The sequence below is a fragment of the Erithacus rubecula genome, assembly GCF_903797595.1.
Source record: "Erithacus rubecula genome assembly, chromosome: Z".
Lineage (NCBI taxonomy): Eukaryota > Metazoa > Chordata > Aves > Passeriformes > Muscicapidae > Erithacus > Erithacus rubecula.
Window position 1 is genome coordinate 19,765,274 of NC_136661.1, and position 21,207 is coordinate 19,786,480.

Sequence of the window (21,207 nt, forward strand, 5' to 3'; positions counted from 1 at the left end):
ATGATCTGAGCAGTGCTAGGAAGTCAAGGACGGAGATAAATCCTTTTCACATTTGTATTTGCAAAGAAATATTTGGTAGTTATGATAATTTATGTGATAAATATTTAATATTAGTCTGACTGAACAATGCCAAAGGGCTTTTTTATAGATTTCGGAAGCTGCAATTTATTCTTCACTGTGCCAACAGTAGGAAAATAGGAATGTGTGTGTGTGTGTCTGTGTGTGTGTGTGTGTGAATAATGCTGTCATGGTTTGACACAGGCCAAATGCCAGGTACCCATGAGAGTTGCTTGCTCACTCTCACCTGCTACAGCTGGGCTGAGGAAGGAAAAAAATTAACAAAGGATTCATGAATGAGATAAGGACTGGGAGAAAACTTTTCAAGGGAAAACAGGCTCAAAGTAAAGTTGCAAAGTGAAATTTATTACTGAGGAAATCAGAGGAGGATAATGAGAAGTAAAATAAACTCTTAAAACACCTTTTCCCCAGAGCCCCTCCCTCCTTCCCACAGATGGAGCCTGGGGGTTTGTTCAGATCATCACCGAGCTTTTCCTCCACGGCTCTGGGAGGGGAGTCCTGCCCCTGTGAGGCTGTGGGGTCCCTCCCATGGGAGATAATTCTCCCTGAACTTCCCCATTGTGGGTTCACTCCCATGAACAGCAGCCAAACAGCACCAGCTGCAAATGTGAGTCCCTCCACAGGGCACACAGCCCTCCCAAAACTGCTGTGACATGGGTCACTCTTCCACACAGTGCAGCCCTCCAAGCTGCTCCAGCCTGGAAGCAGGGCCCTTTCCCCACGGGATCACAGCCACTTCCAGACATCCATGTGCTTTGGCACAGGCACCCACCCCATGGCGAGTGGATCTCTGCATCCCTCTGGATCCCCATGGGCTGTGGGTGGATCTCTGCATCCCCCTGGATCCCCATGGGCTGTGGGTGGATCTCTGCATCCTCATGGATCCCCATGGGCTGTGGGTGGATCTCTGCACCCCCCATGATCCCCATGGGCTGTGGGTGGATCTCTGCATCCCCATGGATCCCCATGGGCTGTGGGTGGATCTCTGCATCCCTCTGGATCCCCATGGGCTGTGGGTGGATCTCTGCATCCCTCTGGATCCCCATGGGCTGTGGGTGGATCTCTGCATCCCCATGGATCCCATGGGATGTGGGTGGATCTCTGCATCCCTCTGGATCCCCATGGGCTGTGGGTGGATCTCTGCATCCCTCTGGATCCCCATGGGCTGTGGGTGGATATCTGCATCCCCCTGGATCCCTTTGGACTGTGGGTGGATCTCTGCATCCCCCTGGATCCCCATGGGCTGTGGGTGGATCTCTGCATCCCCATGGATCCCATGGGATGTGGGTGGATCTCTGCATCCCTCTGGATCCCCATGGGCTGTGGGTGGATCTCTGCATCCCCATGGATCCCCATGGGCTGTGGGTGGATCTCTGCATCCCCCTAGGTCCCCATGGGCTGTGGGTGGATCTCTGCATCCCCATGGATCCCCATGGGCTGTGGGTGGATCTCTGCATCCCCATGGATCCCATGGGCTGTGGGTGGATCTCTGCATCCCTCTGGATCCCCATGGGCTGTGGGTGGATCTCTGCATCCCCATGGATCCCCATGGGCTGTGGGTGGATCTCTGCATCCCCATGGATCCCCATGTCTGCAGGGGTACAGCAGCCTCACTGTGGTCTCACCATGGTCTCACCACAACCTGCAGAGTAATCTCAGCTCCTGCACCTGCAGCATTTCCTCCATTCCTTTTCGACTGACCTTGGTGTCTCCAAGTTGTTTCCCTCACATGTTCTCACCTCCTCCCCTTCTCTGACTAGAAGCCGAAGCCTTGTGACTTTGTTCAGATTTTCTTCTTATCTGTGTCATTACAGAGGCTTTACCAGCCTCTCTCATTGGCCCAGTTTTGACCAGCAGCATGTCCATCTTCAGAGCTGTCAGGGTTTGGTTCTGTTGCACACTGTGGAAGCTTCAGCAGCTCCTCACAGGAGTCGTCTCTGTGGCTCCCTGCTGCCAAAACCAGGCCGTGCCAAACTAGTAAATTGCCTTCATTATATGACACCATAATGATCTAGAGGCTAACTCGTAGCTGGTCTGCCAGTTCAGTGAGACAAGTCTCTTCCATATGTTTTTAATCGTGGACCAGAGGTACTGATACTGATACTTGTAAGATACTGAATCACATAGCTGATGAGGGGAAACACAAAAGAAAATCTTTGTACTAGGAAGTTTTCCAGGCATTTAATAATAAACTTTTAGGTTTTTTATCTGTAAGAGTAAATGTATTACTGTCCCTATAACCACTCAAAAGCAAATGCAAACCATTTGAGGCACAAATTAATTTATTTTAATCCGTAAAATTGAGAGAATCACAGAATCAGAATATTCTGAGTTTGAAGGGACTCCCAAGGATCATCAGAGTCCAACTCCTGGCCTTGCACAGGACCCCCCAAGAGTCACACCATGTGCCTGAGAGCATTGTCCAAATTCCTCTTGAACTCTGTCCAGCTTGGTCCTGTGACCATTGCCCTGGGGAGCCTGTTCCAGTGTCCAGACACCCTCTGGGTGAAAAACACTTTTCTGATATCAGTCTAAACCTCCCCTGACACACCTTCAGGCCATTCACTTGGGTCCTGTCAGTGGTCACACAGAGAAGAGATCAGTGCCTGCCCCTCCTCTTCCCCTATAGAGGAAACTTAACTCCTGTTCTCCAGCCTGACCTGATCTCAGCCACTACTCATATGGCTTCCCCTCAAGGCCCTTCACCATCCTCCTTTGTGTCATGTTTCCTGCTCACCTCTCTTCCTTCCCTTTTCTTTCCTCCTTGGCAACTCTGGATTGGTATGTGAGGTTGTTGCCATCTTTGGTTATTGGGGTCTAATGCCTGTTGCTCTGCTCAGACTCATAAAACTTTGTACTTCTGATCATTTCAGAGTCAGTGGTGTGTCAGGTCTAGGCCTCTTTACCTTCCAAGATCAGATGCATCCAGTTTAAAGTAATGGAAGCAGGCAGGATTGTGTACCATAGCATTATGGAAAGTAAAAATAGAGGTAGCTGAACACCAAGCCATAAGACACTTGCTGTGGTAACATGCAAGTTGTAACACACTTTAAGAGAAGAATGAGTCCAGAAGCTGAAAGCATTGCTTGTTTTGAGGGACAAATAGAAGTGAGCCACTTCTATATATTTACCCATACTCTGAAATTACCTCTACAGACCTCTGGAACAGAACAAAAACCATTGGTTTGTGCTGATGTAGTGATAGAAGGCATGGGTTTCTGAAGTGGCAAGACACTTTCTAAACTGTCAGGTGGATGTGCAGTATTCAGATATTCTTGTTGCTGTATTTCATAAGTAGAGATTTCTTTTTCTTTTCTTTCTTTTTTTTTGTCTTTGCTAACATTTCCATCAACAGAAAGATGTACACTTTTCTTTTCAAGCGACAAAACCATTGGAACTAAATCCATTGCTCCTCAGTGCTTCCACTAAGCCAGTGATACTGCTCAGATTTCAGTTACCCCAGGGAAACAGCCATGGCTGTGTCTCTCCTTCTACTCATCACATTTGCATCATAAAGAGCTGAGAAGGAAACAGCTGTTTTCACTCTGTTGATATTTGAATACTGTGGGTATGAAATAGGTGGGCTTTTGATGCAGGAAAAGCTGACCATCTTGTGCTGTCACTTGCAGCCACAATATTGTCTTTTATTTTTTAAAATAATAATAATACTAATAAAAAATAATATAAAATTTCCATTAAAAATTTCATTTTAGGGTAAGATGGTGAAAGGAATGGGGGGTGCCATGGACCTGGTATCCAGTGCACAGACCAAAGTGGTTGTCACCATGGAGCACTCAGCCAAGGTAAGGCTCTGCCACTTCTTTCTAAATCAGTGTTTTGTGATGCACAAAAGACAAAAAATAAACAGGAAAAGACATATTCATTCTGCTATTTTGTGAGGATTTGACAGTTTTGCTATTGGTTATTATGGTGATGCAACTGGAGGCTAGGTTAATATGGTTCCTTTCCTCTTGTAAGTGCATCATTCATCATGGGAAAAAAAAATGAAATATTAACTTCATGTTTAAAAGCTGCACACATTTTTTTAGCTACTTCATGCAAATTTAATTGGAGTGGTCATTGCCAAAGCTACAGTAGATGCTACTCTACTCTTTGTCCAGAATAATTTGAAAAATGAGGTTTCCCATGGTTAAATACTTGTTATGATGGAAAGATATTTACTTTTGAAATTGCCAAATTGGTACTGACAGTTTAATAGAATACATTGTTTTAGCATGGTGAGATACAGGCTGCCTTACATCATTATGTGTAAGTGGTTAATTTAGAGACTCCTTTGTGAGGGAATGATAAAGGTATATGCTATAGATGTAAGTGTCCCCCAAAAGATAATAGAAAACCTTTAATTTGAAACTTCTAGCACAGGAGAAAAAATGTTCTGATGGAGAAAAATCTCTATCCTGAATGTTTAAAAATTTACTTTTTTGGTTTAATTTTTATGTTTCTTCTATGCCAAATTTATTATATGTCTGAAACAATAGTTAATTTGTTCAAAGTAATATCTCTTGTCAGAGTTTGCGTGGTAAACTATAGTAAATACGTAAATATGAGAGTAAATATATTAACAGCTATGTGGTTTTTTATGAGATTTGAAGAATTAATTTTCACTTGAAAAATAAAGGCATATATGCATTGAAAAATGTAGTAGTTTCACATTTTGTACTGAACTGTGACCTCAAGAGGCACATTTTGAGTAGCAGGACTGAGTTTAACCTGATAGTTTTCATGTTCATATTCACAAATAAGTAAATTAAGGTATAAAATGAACTCTTCTTTATGACTTGCATCACTAACACACAGCCTCCTAAAAACTGTAGCACCATAGGGAGTTATCCATTTGCTCAGCCATGCACTTTAGGTATTAATGTATTTATGTATAGTAATTATTATTAATGTATTTATGTAGTATATTTATAATGTATTTAGGTGTTAATAAATATTTATGCTAAATGTCTACTTACTGAAGAATTTGGTTAAGGCTTAGTGTCCACACACAGTATAATTATTCAAACGAGTTTTTCTCCTAAAGGTACTATTGCTAAAATAGTTTTCCAAAGTAGTGTTAAGAAATTGTTTGCGGGGTTGTTTTTCTTTTTTTGTCTGTAGGAGTACTGAAACAGGATAACTATGAAAACAGAGATAGGTTCACTGTTATGAAAAAGTAAAGAATAAAATTATTTATCTTGGCATATGTATACCTACTTTGGGCACTTAGGTGCATGTTGTACCTGGTATGCACTTCTGGAGAGCCAGTTACAGGTTTTCATAGATTATTTCTTCTGCATTTGTGTAAAGGCACTGCCAAATTAACAATATGCAATATTTTAACTTTATTCTTATTTTTGAATGGCACTTTTTCCTTTTACCTGGCCTCTTTCTGGGGTCTTCCTATCAATGCTTCTTGCTTGCTCAGATATGAATATGATGCCATATAGAAATCTATTGTTCAGCAATCAAAACTGTTGTTAGAGTTTTCAGGTGCTCTTCCCTTTTTGGTTGTCAACTGTTGTTAGGGGTTTTTGTGGTTTTTTTAAATAGCCAAGTAAATATAACACCCATGAGGCCAGTTCTGAAAGTCAGAAGCCTTTTGTGGGGGTGACTGTATCTTCCAGAGTTGATGTTCTATTAATGGCTTTTCAATTCTTTACACCAAATATTTTATCAGAAACTTACTGCTTCTAAATGTCTGCATCAGAAGAACAATCCTTCATCCTGCTCAAAGCCAATGTGCTAACTGAGGGAGAGGGCAGTCTGCATGTACTAAGACAGTCTCTTGTGTCTGCTGGCTCTTTTGTAAAGGGACGTTTCTGTAATCTTATTCTCCAAATAAATAAGAAATCTACCATCAGACATGAAAATTTCCTGTAAATCAACAGCAGTCATGATTTGGTGAATGGAAATATAGTGGAAGTCAGGGGCATGGGCAGTGCCTTCAATGGACATGTTCAAGAGGTGCTGTAAGAGGTAGCTCTTGTGCTAGTTTTCTCTGATTTGTATCTTGTGAAGGATCTGCTAATCCTTTTCAAGTCTAGTTGTTTTCTTTTAATAATAGCGATGGCTCATTAAACATTAAATAAAGTTTTCTAAGAGTTTAATAGCCCTTCTCCTTTCAGTACACATATTGCAGTTTTTAAACATAGAAATAGGCTGAATCCTTTGAGCACAGGCAGAATATAGTTTACACTGAATTATGATGGTAGAACTAGTAACTGTTTTACTTCTGAAATAAATACTCAAGGAATTTTGGTCTTTTAAAACTCTGACATGCACTATGTTACAAATACAAGTATGCTCAGTCCCAAGTTAATTACATTTTTATTACTTAAGTTTTTACATGTAATGAAAGCCATAATGTACAGAAGTTAGATGAGAAAACATGAAATCAGCTTTGTAGAAGAATCTTCAGCTTAGGAACCACTATTGAGGAAGGGTAACAGATAAGTACACAAAATGATGAGGGGATGGAGAAGATGGATACAGAATTGCCACTGCCTCATAAAGAAAATAGGGATAACTAACTGAAATTAGTTGAAACAAGAAGAGATATTTTCCACAGCCAACTAGTGAAGTTGTGGATGAAAGCAGAATGATGCAAAAATCTCAAGGTATTAAGTCTATATATAAAGGGACTAAACTATTTTTATGTGGTTGAGCTCATCAATGACAATTACATGCCACTGCCTGGAAGCAGTCTCTGCCTCAGAAAATGGGTGCACTGCAGCATATGAGGAATAAGGAGAACATATCTGCAGAACAATATTTCAAATTTTGCTTGATATGCTTAGGCCACTGAGAGACATTTGGGAAATGGACCCTATGTCAAATTCTTTATTAGCTTAGCTTTTCTTAATGTATTTTTTGCTAATTTATCTTTTCTTTCATAGACACAAAGAAATAATAATAGAATGTAAGCTTGCTATTTAATGTCTAAACAGTCCCTGTGCATTTGTGTCTAATTCACTAAATACTGCCTGAGAGAATAAGTTCTTACCCCTATACCATCATTGACATGTTTTGCAAAGCACAGTGAAGTAACAGCTGGTAATTGTTCCATGTTGTGAAATGAGTTGTCTATACTGTTCAGAAAAACAGAATGGATACTGGTTTTAAGCACTTGACTTGGGCATGACTGAAACATGGAGCAGTGAATTGAAAACTCTTTTCTCATACTGTGAAAAGTTCTGATTTTAATATGTTGTGGAAGACTAAGGACATTTTTGTTCTTCAACAACAGAATTTTTTATTTAAAGCAGACTGGAACACCTAAGGTTTTATGTATCTGCACAATAGTCTTTTCCTTTATCTGAAGAAATCCTGAATAAATCTGAATAAATTCAGATGGTAAAAATCATGCAGTTCCATTTAATTTGCTCTTCTTACACTGCCCTGATAGATGTCTTCTAAAAGTCACAGAATCATTAGGTTGAAAAAGGCCTCTAAGATCATTAAGTCCAAACCTTTGTAAAAATCAGGAAATGCTTTTCATCTTTAAGGATTGCTAGTAATACAAGAATCTTCAGCTCAAGTGTTAAGAAGCTCAAATGTATCAGTTCCCAGGGTCACAGGAGCCGTTCAAGCTGTCACCTCTGCAAGTCCATGCGTTTCAATCTCAATTAGGCACCACGAAGAGACACTTCATTTCACAGGGCTGAAAAGTGTATCTGATATGTTACTGAAGATATTACAAGTAGCACAGATTAATCTTGGCTCTTAGGCAAATTGCACAAGGACATTCTCATGATGGGCAGAATATAAGTAGATCAATTGAAAGTAAGTAGAATGGAGAAATAGTTCCTCACAGAGAAAGATAAATTCAAAAGCACATGGATTGCTCATTGTGTTATCACTCAGGAGTCAAACTGGCTGTGAGATGGCCCCTGATTAAGCCTTAAGGTAAACTATGATTCTAAATGGTTAAATGAGACATGTTATACTCTGGGAGTTTTGAACTGCATAGCTGAAAATTGATAATTAGACAAAAAAAATAAAAGCATGGGGTAATGGGTGAAGTGTGCACTTAATGCTACTTCTGTAAAATGCTTACAAATACTGACCAAAAAAAGTAATAATCCATCTGCCTTGTATCCATTCAGAGCTCTTGCAGTCTACATTAACTTGGTATGATCTAGAGCCATTTTAGAATTACAATTATTTAAAAATGAAGAAAAAGAAAGGAAAAAAAGACCAGGACTTACCCAGAGACAATATGGGTAAATAAACTGGATTTATTGTTTTAAGAGCATGACTGTGCACTTGAACTCTGGAGATTTGAAGTTCCTCTGTGTGTGGCTGATCCTGCTCATCCTGTTTATGATAAAGTAGAAGACAGGGAAATATGTCACCTGTGATGTTGTTCCTTAATTTTTGTCCTTCATGTGTCATCAGTGAGGTTCCATGTCTCTCTTGTCTTCAAAATGTAACAGGAAGGGCAGATTATTAAGCAGCAGTGTGTAGAACTTCCAAACTCAGGAGTCCACTCAGTGCTGAAATAAGATTCTTACTAGTCAGCCACCGAAGTGAATTTGAAGAATGTTCTGAGCACATTGAATGTTTAAATAACACTGGTCACAGCTGTGATTTTCATGAAAATATCTGAATTTTTTTTAAAGCTGATATTTGTATATTGTTAAACACAGGGCAATGTCCATAAAATCTTGGAGAAATGCAGTTTACCACTTACTGGGAAACAATGTGTTGACCGCATCATTACAGAAAAGGTAATGTACTTTTCTTGAATCCTTGTTAAAAATTTCCTCCTCTATCGCTAACAACAATAGCAAAGCTTAGCAAAAATTAAGAATATATTTTGTATCTGTTGCCAAAGGGAAAATATGGCCTTGGAGTACAGGCCCAGAGGTCTTGGGGCTCATATTTTTACTTTAAAAGTTTTGACACGTAGCATACTGAACTCTACCCTTAGATACCTCAGAACAAAGATGCCACATATGACAGGCATGAAAAGTGTGTATCTCCTTTTTTTCCCCTCAAAGTATTTCTGAAAATTTACTGTGGTATGCAGATTTTCAAATATGGCTGCTTGGGAGGTGAAGGGGTATTGTTATTTGCTTCTGGTATGGTTTTTTGGTTTTTTTTGTCTTACTGTTTTGTTTGGGATATTTTTTTTTTCCCCCAGCAAAGCCCACAGAGGTTGGACACCTGGCATCTTTCATGTATACTACATGCTGTTTCACAGAAAAATGTGGCTGTAGCAGAGCTTTAGTTCTTTGTACTTACTTGATTCCATTTGTGAAGCAATTTATTCTCCAGTGGAAGTATATATGAGCATCTCATACTGCTGCTGCTCAGAGTACATTAGTGGATCTTTTCAGCAAAGGATAAGTGACTTAAGGTTTTTTGCTGTGATCATACTCCTTTTATTTTTGGTGTTTACATTTTTTAAGGACTTGGAGTAGTCCTTCTGTGATCCATCTATCATCCCAAGTAGAATGCATCAAAGGTGCTGATGAAGAATTTACTTTCTCATGGAGGGATATTGCTACATCTAAAGGATTTTTCTTCAAAAAGAAAGGGAAAATATATTAGAATATGGAAGTTTTCTCTTTTTTTAGTCTTCTACCAACTCGCCATATACGAATGTAAGGTACAAAGAAAATGAGAGGGAGCAAAGACTGATAGAAAATAAACAAGTAGAAATGTCTTTAATGTTTATCAATTACCAGATCTTGTGGCTTTATTAGGAAATTATACAAATGTGCAACAACATTTAGATGGTGTTGCAAATTGTTTCCTCACTAGCATCCAGGAGTTTTCCTTATGCCCAGTTTCTCTTTTAAGTCTTAAGGAAGCTGTCCTTTTCCAATCCTATTAAAGCAGTTTCATGTGCCCAGACAATGACTAGACTTTAGGACACTTCTTTGATGAGCTTAAGACTTTACTTTCATTTCAAGTTAAAGCTTTGCTGGTATTTTGCTACTAAACTTTTATTTTTAAGGAAAATTACTTTAGACCTTATGGTTTCCCTGGAAACTAGTTTGCAACCTGTGTATCTCCCTCTGGTAGGCATTATTAAGGTGCACATTGTTTTACAGATATTTTTATTTGAAGCATTTGTAAGTCTCAGAGGTCGAGTGCATATCTTATGAAGACATCAGACAGCCTTTGCTCCTTCAGCTTCTTGCTCTCAGACTTTCTTTTAAAAATACTGCAGGGAGTCTTGTCTTTCACCAATAGCTTCTAAAAATTCTAGCATTTCCATTGGATACACAATAGCTGTTGGAAAAAATTACAGTCAGCCAAAAATGATCTCTCTCCATGCCATGAATTAAATGAAAGAACGGGGGAGATAGTCTATTCCCTTTTTCTTTTGTGGTCTCTTGGTGGACATTTTCTTGCAGCAAAGAACATCTCAGCCCTTTTCTTTGTACCTCCCATTCTCCAGATTGGAGCAGCAGGCTTGGTCCACATCTCCTGCAGTTATGAACAGTTGCACTTTTTCCCCACAAAACTTACACCTACTAGATTCAAGATATTCTAAGACATTCTAGATTATCTTACTTGGTACAAATAAATGTAGCAGAAATATTTATTGGACAGTTATGAAAATAAAAAGTAGCATCTCATGTTACTGAAGGAATGCTATCTACTTCAGAGTTTTATTTTGTACAATGTTACTACATTTATATCCTCATTTTCTCTTTTGATAATAAAAAAATAATTATGTGCTTTTTTAACTTAATAGGCAGTGTTTGATGTGGACAAGAAAAAGGGATTGACCCTCATAGAAATCTGGGAAGGACTGACAGTAGATGATATCAAGAAAAGCACAGGCTGTGACTTCGCAGTAAGTAATTTTACAAACCAGTACAGTTTGGAGTCAGAACAAATATTCTCCACAAATACTTATCACATAAAGACTTGTAGTTGAAATAAGTTTCATCTTCATAGGTAGGGACTGAAATTACCTGGGGGATTTACAATGAAAGATAATTTGGGGCTAATAAAGTGTGATGATACTGGAAGCATCAGAAGCTAGGAATACCAGGAAATATGGAGAAATAACTAAGAGTGAAAAGACAAGTGGGAAGAAAACTTCTGTGCTTTGAAGATGGGAGCTAATTCTTCTCTCAGAGAGATGGATAATTTTTTTTTTTTTTTTTTTTACTGTATAATTTAGTTTACCTAACTCTCTGTAGCTAAGCTTCAATGCTATCTTTAGGTGGAGTTGTGAGTCATCTTGACAGGAGTGACCACAGTTGTGCCCTCTGTGTTAGTAGTGTGAATTAATGAACTGCTCTAAGACTGCCTTGTACAAATGGAACTTATGCTCTGCATTAATCCAGAAAGCCCCTGCCTTTTGACGTTCACATTCATTCTTAAGTCTCACCTAGTGCAAACACAAAACTGCCTTATTAATGGAAAATTATAGCAGTCTAGAGTGTAACTGAATGCATGTGTGGTTTCATTTCAAAATATTTTCTTCTGTTTTGTGAAGTCCTTTGGGGCAGTTCAACCCTCCTTTGGCAAGGACAGTAAGTATGACAGCGTAAAAATTGTGCTGTAAGAAGAGTTCAGGAGAATTTAGTAATGAAGTAAAATACTCCTTTTTACAGTATTTCATGATATGGTTTTAGCACCTAATTAAGAGACTGCTGAGCATTTAATATATGCAAAGGTTTTTTATTAAGGCTTTGAGCATATTCTTGGTAGTAAGGAAAACTTCCTGAGCAGTGAACCCGTGAAATTTCATTTATTTCCTGTGTCCATAAGAGGGCATTTCTGATAACTAAATATGATTATGTTTCTCCTTAGATTTTTTAAATTAAAGTCAGATACCTGCTGAAATTACCTTTAATTACCTGAGAAAATTATATTGGACTAAAGACTAGTGGCCTACAGCTGCAGAGTGCAGGAAGCTGCTACAAAATCACTTTGCTGAACCTAATTATGCCAGGTTACTAACATTCCATGTAATATGTTAGGGAAGTAATTTTTTTTATTTCTTAAATTTTAAGTAGAAGCAACCTTTCATATACAGAAGTTCTATGTGGAAATGAAATTATTAATTCAGCTTCTGACTTTGATCTAGTAAAAAATTATTAATTCTTTAGACATTTTAATATCAGGACTTCTTTTTCTTGGGCTGATCTGCCTGTCAAACAGCTAGCATGCAGAAGAAAAGCAAAAAAATGAACTTTATAGGTTTCTATCTCACTCAGTCACTTTGTATTGTTCTTTCAGATTTAATTTGATGTGTAACTTTATTATGAAGTTGAAAGTGCAATGTTAGTAAGCATTTAAGTAGATGTAAACTACAGGAAAGAACTTCTGTTTCCAGAAGACATTGAAAACACTCCTTACTTGTTCCAAGGACCTGTTTGAAAGGACCTGGAGTTTTTTTGATTGAGATGACCAAGAGATACCTATTCAATTAAGTGGTGTTTCTCAAAGTAAAGGCCAGCTGCCTATGCTCAAGGCAGTGAAAGCAGAAACAAACAAAAAATTCAGAGAAAGAAGTGATAAGTTTAAAATGGTGGGCTATGACATTAAGCTTTGCAGCAGGTATGATAGGGCAAGACAATTAGGTCCAAAGAAGAGATTAACACCACCCGCTGTTCCTTGGTGCTTTCCTGGAAATGTTACAAAAGAATGATAAAAGCTTCAAATCTTTAGTGTAGCCTGAAGTTAGGAGTTAATAAGAGGTGTTGGAACAATGCACTGTCTGGCTCCCTGGGATATGTCTGTCTAAGCTCAGGAAGGGACCCTTCACAGGCACCATTTCCTAGTTTTCCAGAAAGCAAACTCCAGCACAGTCTGCTTTGTCGGGCTGCTGCAGTCATGCATGAAATCATGAGCTGTGGGCATGAAAAATGTAGGTGCTTCTTGGTTTATGCATTTACATGTACTTACCTTGAAAGCAGTGGCTTGCATAAATGCTTGCAAAGCATTGCTTGTTTGCAAAGCATGTACCTGTGCCAGAGCACATGCAGGCGTCAGCATGATGTACTGATGGCTCCTTACAAAAGTGCCCACAGTCCCTACAGATTGAAAGCATGACATGAACCTCAATTATTTGTTTATCAAACCTGTGGCATGGAAGCTCAGTAGCCCTTTCTTTCTTCCCCCACCCCAACTTGTAAAGAATGTTTCCAGGCCATAGTGTCCCAGTCCTGCTATCATTGATTGTAATCCCTACCAAATCTTCAGTTGAAATCTTTGTCAGAAAGACTGGGTTGCTGTTGTGTAATATTAGACCCTTGTTGGCCTGAATTTCATAAACAGCAAACAACTCCAGGTTCTTTGCTTAGTTTTGAATTTCAGAAAATAGAAATTTGAGCATAGTGATAGGCAGTTATTCAGACTGCAGAACCATCCTTGGTCCTTTTTTTCTCACATTTCAAAACTCTCCCTCAGGCTTTCTTGCAAGAGTAACAGTTGTGCTTGTGATTATTTATGTTCACTGAGTGAGACATCTTGGGTTTATTTATATCAGTGACAGGAGCTTTAGTGATATTGTATTGCCACAGTAAAAGCAGGATCATATATTTTCCTAGTTTGAAACAGAACTAATCAGGGGAAAATGAGGAGCTGACCCCTTTTTCTAGTAGCTCTTTTTTTAGTAGATGCAGTGTATGATCTAACTAAAACAAATGTCTTTCTAAGTTCACTGGAAATGAGATTTTAGGAGATGGCTGTATCTTTGTATGTAACTGCCTCATCCCATGTCAGCTTCTACTGTTTGGAGAGGAGAACTTCATAGTCTATAGGGCCATATTTGAGACACATTTGACTGTACAATTCTATTTCACAGCCTGCTTACTTACTTGGAAAAACATCTCCTAAAGAACATTTGCAAAACAAAATGCCAAAGGAAACATGATTTAGAGTCAACAATCTTCATAGTAGACTGGCATCATTTAAAAAATAAACAGTTTTCCCTCAATTTTACTGTGCTGTGAAGACAAAATGTTGGCTTATCTTGCATGCTTAAATAAGATTTGCTGTAGCCTAGCATATAGATCACCTTGGCAGGCAATCTGTTTGGGCTTGTACTGCCTTTTACCATTGATGGGACCATGACAGAACATACTTTTGCAGATGTATTTAATTATAAAAATAATCAGGATAAGTCACAAATCCCCACCACAATATTTTTTTTTCCTTAATCTTAAAGCTTGTTTTTTCAGAATTTTCTTCAAAGCTAACATGGAGTATAGAAAAAGCATCTGCCAAGGCTAGTGCATGTTTAAAAAGGAATTGTCTGTCCAAGTTCAACCACTGAGCTCAAAATGATATAGGATATAGATTTTATTTTCTGGAAGTACATTTTCCTTTGAGGAGCATGGTCTTTTGAAGCTGTTTCAAGATTGAGTTGATTTTAAATAGATATTGTGGGTTTTTTTTCCCTGATCAATCACCCCTGCTGCAAAAGCAATTAAGAGGTTTTTGTGCCATATATATGCTTGATGTTAAGATTGTGGTTTACATTTCTCTGCATTGAAAAAATAGGTGTTAATAAGAGAAAAGCAACTATTATTAATTTAACAAAAACTTTTTTTTTTTTGAAGGGCTCATTTTGATAAAATTTTTGAACAGTAACTTGCTGTTGCTTACTTCCTAAGGTCAATGGTACTTAACAAAATACAGTCTTATTCATAATCAGGACCTGAAGGAATGCTTGCTTCATAGAAATTCAATTAAATAAGCACAGGGATGTTTGTGTAGCTGAAAAGAGTTCTTTGGGGTTGGGAATCAGAGAATCAACAGGCTTGAACTGCAGCAACCCCAGAGCCCATGTGTTTTCTTACCAGCTGAGAGGCCATGCACTGGGCTGCAAAGGCAAGCTCCTCCCAGAACACCCACTTGTCCAACATTAGCAAAGTGTTTGAAGCTTCCGAGATAAGGTGTTCTTCGTGTAAGTGAAACAATATTAAGAATGTGTTGTTTAGGAGGTACCGTGAGAAAGCAGCAACTCCAAAGCTGTGCACTACGAGTACAGTCTGCATTAAACCCCTTCAGCCCTTACTAAATGCTGCACTCTTAGCACAGGGTAACACTGGATTGTCTGTCTCTAGTAGGATTTAAAGCAGTGGGCTCAGGGAGCTTTTTACATTTCAGGCTTGATTACTCCTTGTTTTCCAAGCACAAACAGTCCGTTTTGTCACATTGGCATTTTTCTGCTTATTTAATCACATTTAGTTAGAGCAAAAGTTGCATTTAGGTCCAGTTCTGAGTGGTGCTGGGCTTTCATCACCTCCATTATCCAGAGCAGACATTATGGCACATCAGACTCGCAGGCATCAGACCCATCTGAAGTGGATACTAGTACAACAAATGACAGCTGTTAGCATCAGATGTGCAGACACCACATTAAATGTAATGTGCTCATCAAATGTAAAACGCTTGATGTTTTGAAGGTACTGAAATCTACAACATCAGAAAAAATAGAAATCTCTCCAGTAATTGCCTTTGTTGTTGTTTGCAGAATACAGATTTTAGTGCTTCTATTTTCATCCTCTGGTGTTTAGCTTTACTTCAATGGAACTGTCTCTGACTATGGCAGAAATAGGCCCAAATAAAGTGAGGCACATAGTTACTTGGACTCTAAAATGCTGGAACATTTCTGGAACTAATCCAGGAAAGCTGATGCATTTTACCTATTATATCTATTTATTATCCTAGTTCACACACAACTTTGAAAAAAATCAATGAATTGTTGCCATCCACTAAAAACATTTCATTAGCATTTGATACAGTAAACGCATTCTTCATGAACTAAGTTTTCCTCAGTGGCTATTCTCATAAGGTTATAAATGATGATACATAGTGGCTGGAGGAAAGATCACATAGAAATCCGAGTGGTACAGAAAGTATAGCTCTGTACCTCTCAAAGAAAGCAGCATTAATGCTTGAAAAGACACTTACATATTATTCTTTCATGAGTTAGCTTCTTGACTACTGTTAACTGAAAAAGATGGGTTAAGGAGGCAGGAGGATGAAGTAGTGATGCTTCCATGGGGCACATTAATCAACTAGGAGTCAGATTATCCAGTGAACTGTTTTTCATCCTGAAAAAGTAGGATCACATGAGTTATTTCTGATCTTCACCCTGGGGCATTGGGTTGGGAACAGGAAATGATTAAAGAAGCTTGGATCTTCTGTGGAGATCTGCTCCTCAGGGGTTCGTGTAGACCTGGAGTGAGAGTTCAAGCGAATGTTAAGCACTTCTGCTCTACAAAGTCTTCTCTGTATTGTTCGTGCTTACACCTTCTTTCCTCATATACCTTCTTATCTAAGCCTACTGTGTTTTATTTTTGGTCTGCATTACATCTTATAATATCATTAACTGAATTTTGTGAATGAATGAATTAAAACAATAGAATACATAAATGTGTCCTTGCACAAAAATTAATGTGACTGGGAAAATGCAAGGTTTTTATAAAAAAAGTAAAATTGGAATTAATTAACTATATAATCGTTAAACAAATGAAATTGAATGTGAACGGAAGAAAGACATTAACAAAATAGGAAATATGAATTTGATATTTTATTATATCATCATCAAACAAATAATCCTATCAAATGTATCCATATACAGCAGTTGCAGAGTGTTTATTTTATATGAGTACCTTTGATTGCATATCCCCTGCTAACATGCATGTTCCAAAACTCGATTGACTGTTTCTGCACAAAAGACTGTGCAAGGGTGAGTATGGGTTCATCTGTCCAATAATATGCTTGCATTCTTACACCAAAAACCTATCTGAAAATAAATGAAGCTGAGAGTCTGGCACCACACATGTCAAGTAATCTTGCACCAGAAAGTTTAGTTGTGGTGGTGTTTATCTCTGGCATACTGCAAATATGGTAGTTAAGTAAGTACAGTGTCTCTAGTCATCAGTGGTACATAGTTGATACGGGTGGAAGTGCATGGTGGGTGGTACTGCTAGATCTTATCTATATGACAATCTAAGTTATTTATATGACAACTGTTGTGGGTTTTTTTCCCCTCCTTTCTGCTAGGTTTCACCGAAGCTAATACCAATGAGGCAGATTTAAATGCGAATTACAGACTGGGCTTAATTTGCAAGAAGGCTTGTTTCCAAATGGAAGAAATTGATGACTGTCTTGAAATTCTACTTTTTTTTCCTTTTTTTTTTTTTTTTAAGGGCTCTGTAAGTAGTTTCCATATAGTTAAACTCAGGCTGTGGCTATAAGCCTAATTGTATTCTGCTTTCATAATATTATCAATTTTAATGGAATGATGAATATATTCTCTAAGTTTTGAATCATGTTATAGTATAATGTTAATGATCATTGTGAAAAAGAAAAAAAATAATGCCTTGTAGTCTCTCTGCCAAATACTAGATTTTTTTTACACTGAATTAGAAAAAAACATGCAAAACTTATGATTGCCTCAGTGTTTCCTGATATCTGTTGTTCTGGAACTACAGCACTTATCATGTCCATTCTCCTGTAAAGGTGTGGATTTTAGTTTCCTGGAGTGGTCTATAACAAATATATGTATGTAGAGAGATATTGGGAATATGGATGTTCCTTTTCCTGAATCTTTTCATCAGTCCATAACAAAAATTGTTTAATCTGGTGGAAATAATTGGGACCTAAATATATCTGCTTTTCCACAGTGTATGTCTGTTGGTATTGAGAGGCCTATGCGTCCCAAAGTCCAACTGACACCCTTCATATTTCAGTCATACAAACTAGAATGGGGCTAGTGTGAAGGAGGAAGATGAAAACGTGTCTGTCCTCGTGCAGACAGCTGGTAGCTGCACAATTTCCCACATGAGCTGCTCTCATTCTCCTGATATAATGCTTCTCCCCAGCTCCCAGTCAAAGGCAAACAAATACTGTCTCTGGAGTCAGGTCAGTCCTTCCAGTGTCTCATAGAGAAACAGGGGAAGAGAAGGTCAAGGACACTTTGAAGATTCTTTTGAAGGAAATACAGATATTAAAGGGTAAAAGCAATATAAACCACTTGTCAGTCAAGGCACCAACAAAATCTAAAGAATTTGAAACCCAATTTTGGCGTAACTTGAGACAATCAAAATGAAAAGACATTATCTCAGAGTCATTTTGGTGAAGGCCTTCTTTTCCCTCTTAATTACAAAATCAGCTTCGTATTTTGTTACTTTTGTAAACAGATCATATGACAGCTTTGAATCTCACATACCAAATCAGTACAACATGTCTTTATTATAAGAGCATGAATTGACTGGAAATCAACATTTACTAAAATACAGTGTTCTCTCCAATATAATGGTTTCTGTCATTTCTGTCATTCATAGAAATAGGAGCATGTAAAACACTTCAGTTAAAATAATTCGTGACATAAATGTGTGACATCAGGACCAGAGTATATTAAATGACTGAAAAACAAGTAAAATGTAGATGCACAAGAAAAAGTTTACATAATGCCCATCATACATGTAAGAAGTGTGTTAAGCACATGACATAGAAAGGCATTCTAATATTAAGTGAATATGGGATTCACCATGGCCAATGCATATTGTGGAAGGAATGTAACAAATTTCTTGGGCAACCAGACAAAGAAATTGTGCAATATTTAGCTCTTGCACTAGCCTTCGTACAGCATTTTTCTATTCTAAAATTCAAAATGCTTCTCTTTCATGGAACTGTTACAAAATTTGTCTTGATCCACACATGTATTTTACAGCAGTAAAACTGCTTTGATTGGAGGTATTATATTGTACAGTTGCACTTACCCTAAACAGTTCTTTGATAATCTCTTGTCAATACCATAACAGGCTGCCCTTCATCCCAGTAAGAAATAAACAAAATGCCTTTGTAAACACCATTATGCCAGTACAAAAGTATTCCCATAAGGCTAAGCTGTGGCTTGAACTCACGGCTGCTAGTGGGTGGCAGGCCATTGTGTAGCCTCAATCTGTGGGCAAGACCTGATGCTGAGCCCATGGGAAAGAAATGAGTTGTACAAAGACCAGTGCTAATTTCATGATTAATGTATACAAGTGATTTGGTTGGTAGGTGATTCGAAGTCTTGAAAATACATTTAATGTAGTGCTTGAGGGTATCTTAACACAGCATGTTGGTTTTCACGTTTTCTCTGTTTAGGCTGTTTAGGTATATTCCCTGTGTTACTCACTCATTCCACACAAGTTAAGTTTGACCATTTTTTTTGCTGTGGAGGTGGACTCAAGTTTTGATCACAGAGGTTTTGAAAGTTAAGAATCTGTATATAATAAAACTTGACAATTTTAGCTCACTGTAAATAGTGAGCTTTTGAATAGAGCAGCCCAGAGGCCCCTTCCCTAATCCCTGAAGACACTTCAGTGACAATTCTGACCCTTGTGGTACTGTACACTGCAAAAGGTGCCTGTCTTTGCCTTCAGGTCCAGAGATGGGTGAAGAGCTACTCTGAGGGGATGGGTGTAGTCCCTGAAAGTGTTTTGTTCATCTTTACTGTAAGCTCTTGTATAGAGTATCCAAAATGGATGATGGCTTTAGGGGAGAATTATAAAAACTGTTATACAGGGGAAGGCAGTTACTGTTAACTTATCCAGAGTAAAAAAACCCCACAAAAAACAAAAAGACCAAAGAATACAAACATTTAAATAGATGGGCAAGTCTTAAAGAAATCTATAAACTAAAATGTTGATCTATTGCAATTATTTATGCTACATTAGTTGTAGGTCTGATTAGTTAATTGCGGTGGACATTTACACATCTATGAAGTACAGGATAGGTGTCTGCAGGCAGGATCAGGTGCACACTGCTTCTGCCATAGAATTCCCTTTGCTGGTACACGCACAGAAGCCATTGTTGTCATTAGTACATGGCTCTAAAAAGACTAATGACCTGGGTAATGTCTGGGAGTTTAGCACCTTGGTTTCTGAATCAAAGAATTAGGACCCAAGAACTCCTGATTTCCAGTTCTTCTGGTTCTTCACTTACTGCCTTGTGGAATGACAGCTGTGTTCTCTGCCTTGTCTCTTGTTGCTGGAAAAGGGGATGTTTTTCTTCCTACCTCACAGGGATGTTGTGAGGAATAAGACGCTAAGGTCTGTGCAAAAGGTTATTTGTTTCTTTTCAACCTGGGGATCACACTTGATCAAGAGTGTGGAAGAGTACTTGAAGACTGTCATACATGCTATACGTTTGAGTTCTGTGTCTTATTTGTGTCAGTGTTAATGCAAGAGAGCAAAAGTACATGGTGCTGAAAATTGGGGATAAAAGGAGAACAGGCTCTCTCCATATACAGCAATGATGCTGTAGCAACAGGAGACAAGATAAATATGTCACACTTGAATTTTTTATTTTGAGGACAAAAGATTGTGGTAAAATATTGGTATTGGTATGAAAATGTCATGACTCCGCACAAGCAAATTGCAACAAGCTTTGAATCCACTTTTTTAATTCATTTGTTGAGCAAAATAAAAACTAAAGCACTCCTAAGTATTTCCCTCTCTGTGGACACAGGTGTGGTTCACAGGTAAGATGTATTCTGAGCAGTAGTTGCAATAGTTGGTATTTCAGGGATGAAGGTTTTTTGGGACTGAAATCATTCCCTGCTTGACAGCACTTCACAAGACAAGGACAGTTGTTACTCTTAGTCCTGAAGAAGATGATTCTACTGTATTATCACATTGGACTTCACGTTATATTTAATGATTTTTTTGTCCCTGAAAAAGTAAAAAACATAGAAAATATAGCTGTGCTGTAAAAACTCTGCAAACTAAACATCAAAGTCCTTCCTATGTATTTGCAAAACAATCAATAAAGTAAAGGTTTAAAATCACAGGTTTTCTCTATTAATTTTTCTGTTACCATTTTCTGTGGTGTTCTGTTCTGCTTTTGGAAGAAGTAAGAGTTCAGCTGGTGTTCACACCAGCATGTCACACCTCAGCAAATAGCAAAACCTCAAGGTTTTGTCTGAATCTGGATGGGTTTGATAAACAGAAATAATGAAGCTCAAAAATCAGTTAACAGCTGGATTCTACATGTTCTCTCTTCTCACTGATGTCTCTGTTGGGTCAATCTCAAACATAATTATCACATTCATTTTCGAAATGACTTGTTTTTCAATCAAGTTAAATAATGGACTGCATATGTAGTCCTTAGAGAAATGATTTTTTACCTTTTGATTAAAACTGC

General features: G+C 38.2%; 1 protein-coding gene across 1 annotated transcript in view; it reads left to right on the forward strand.

The window, feature by feature from the left end:
• Window positions 1-20,864, forward strand: part of OXCT1 (3-oxoacid CoA-transferase 1) — an 84,816-nt gene extending 63,952 nt beyond the window's left edge. The window contains exons 14-17 of the mRNA XM_079330310.1: window positions 3,792-3,881; window positions 8,733-8,813; window positions 10,796-10,897; window positions 17,077-20,864. Of these exons, the coding sequence (XP_079186436.1) occupies window positions 3,792-3,881; window positions 8,733-8,813; window positions 10,796-10,897; window positions 17,077-17,112 (309 nt within the window). The 3' untranslated portion in view covers window positions 17,113-20,864. The remainder of the gene's footprint in view (window positions 1-3,791; window positions 3,882-8,732; window positions 8,814-10,795; window positions 10,898-17,076) is intronic.
• The last annotated feature ends 343 nt before the right edge of the window (window positions 20,865-21,207 follow it).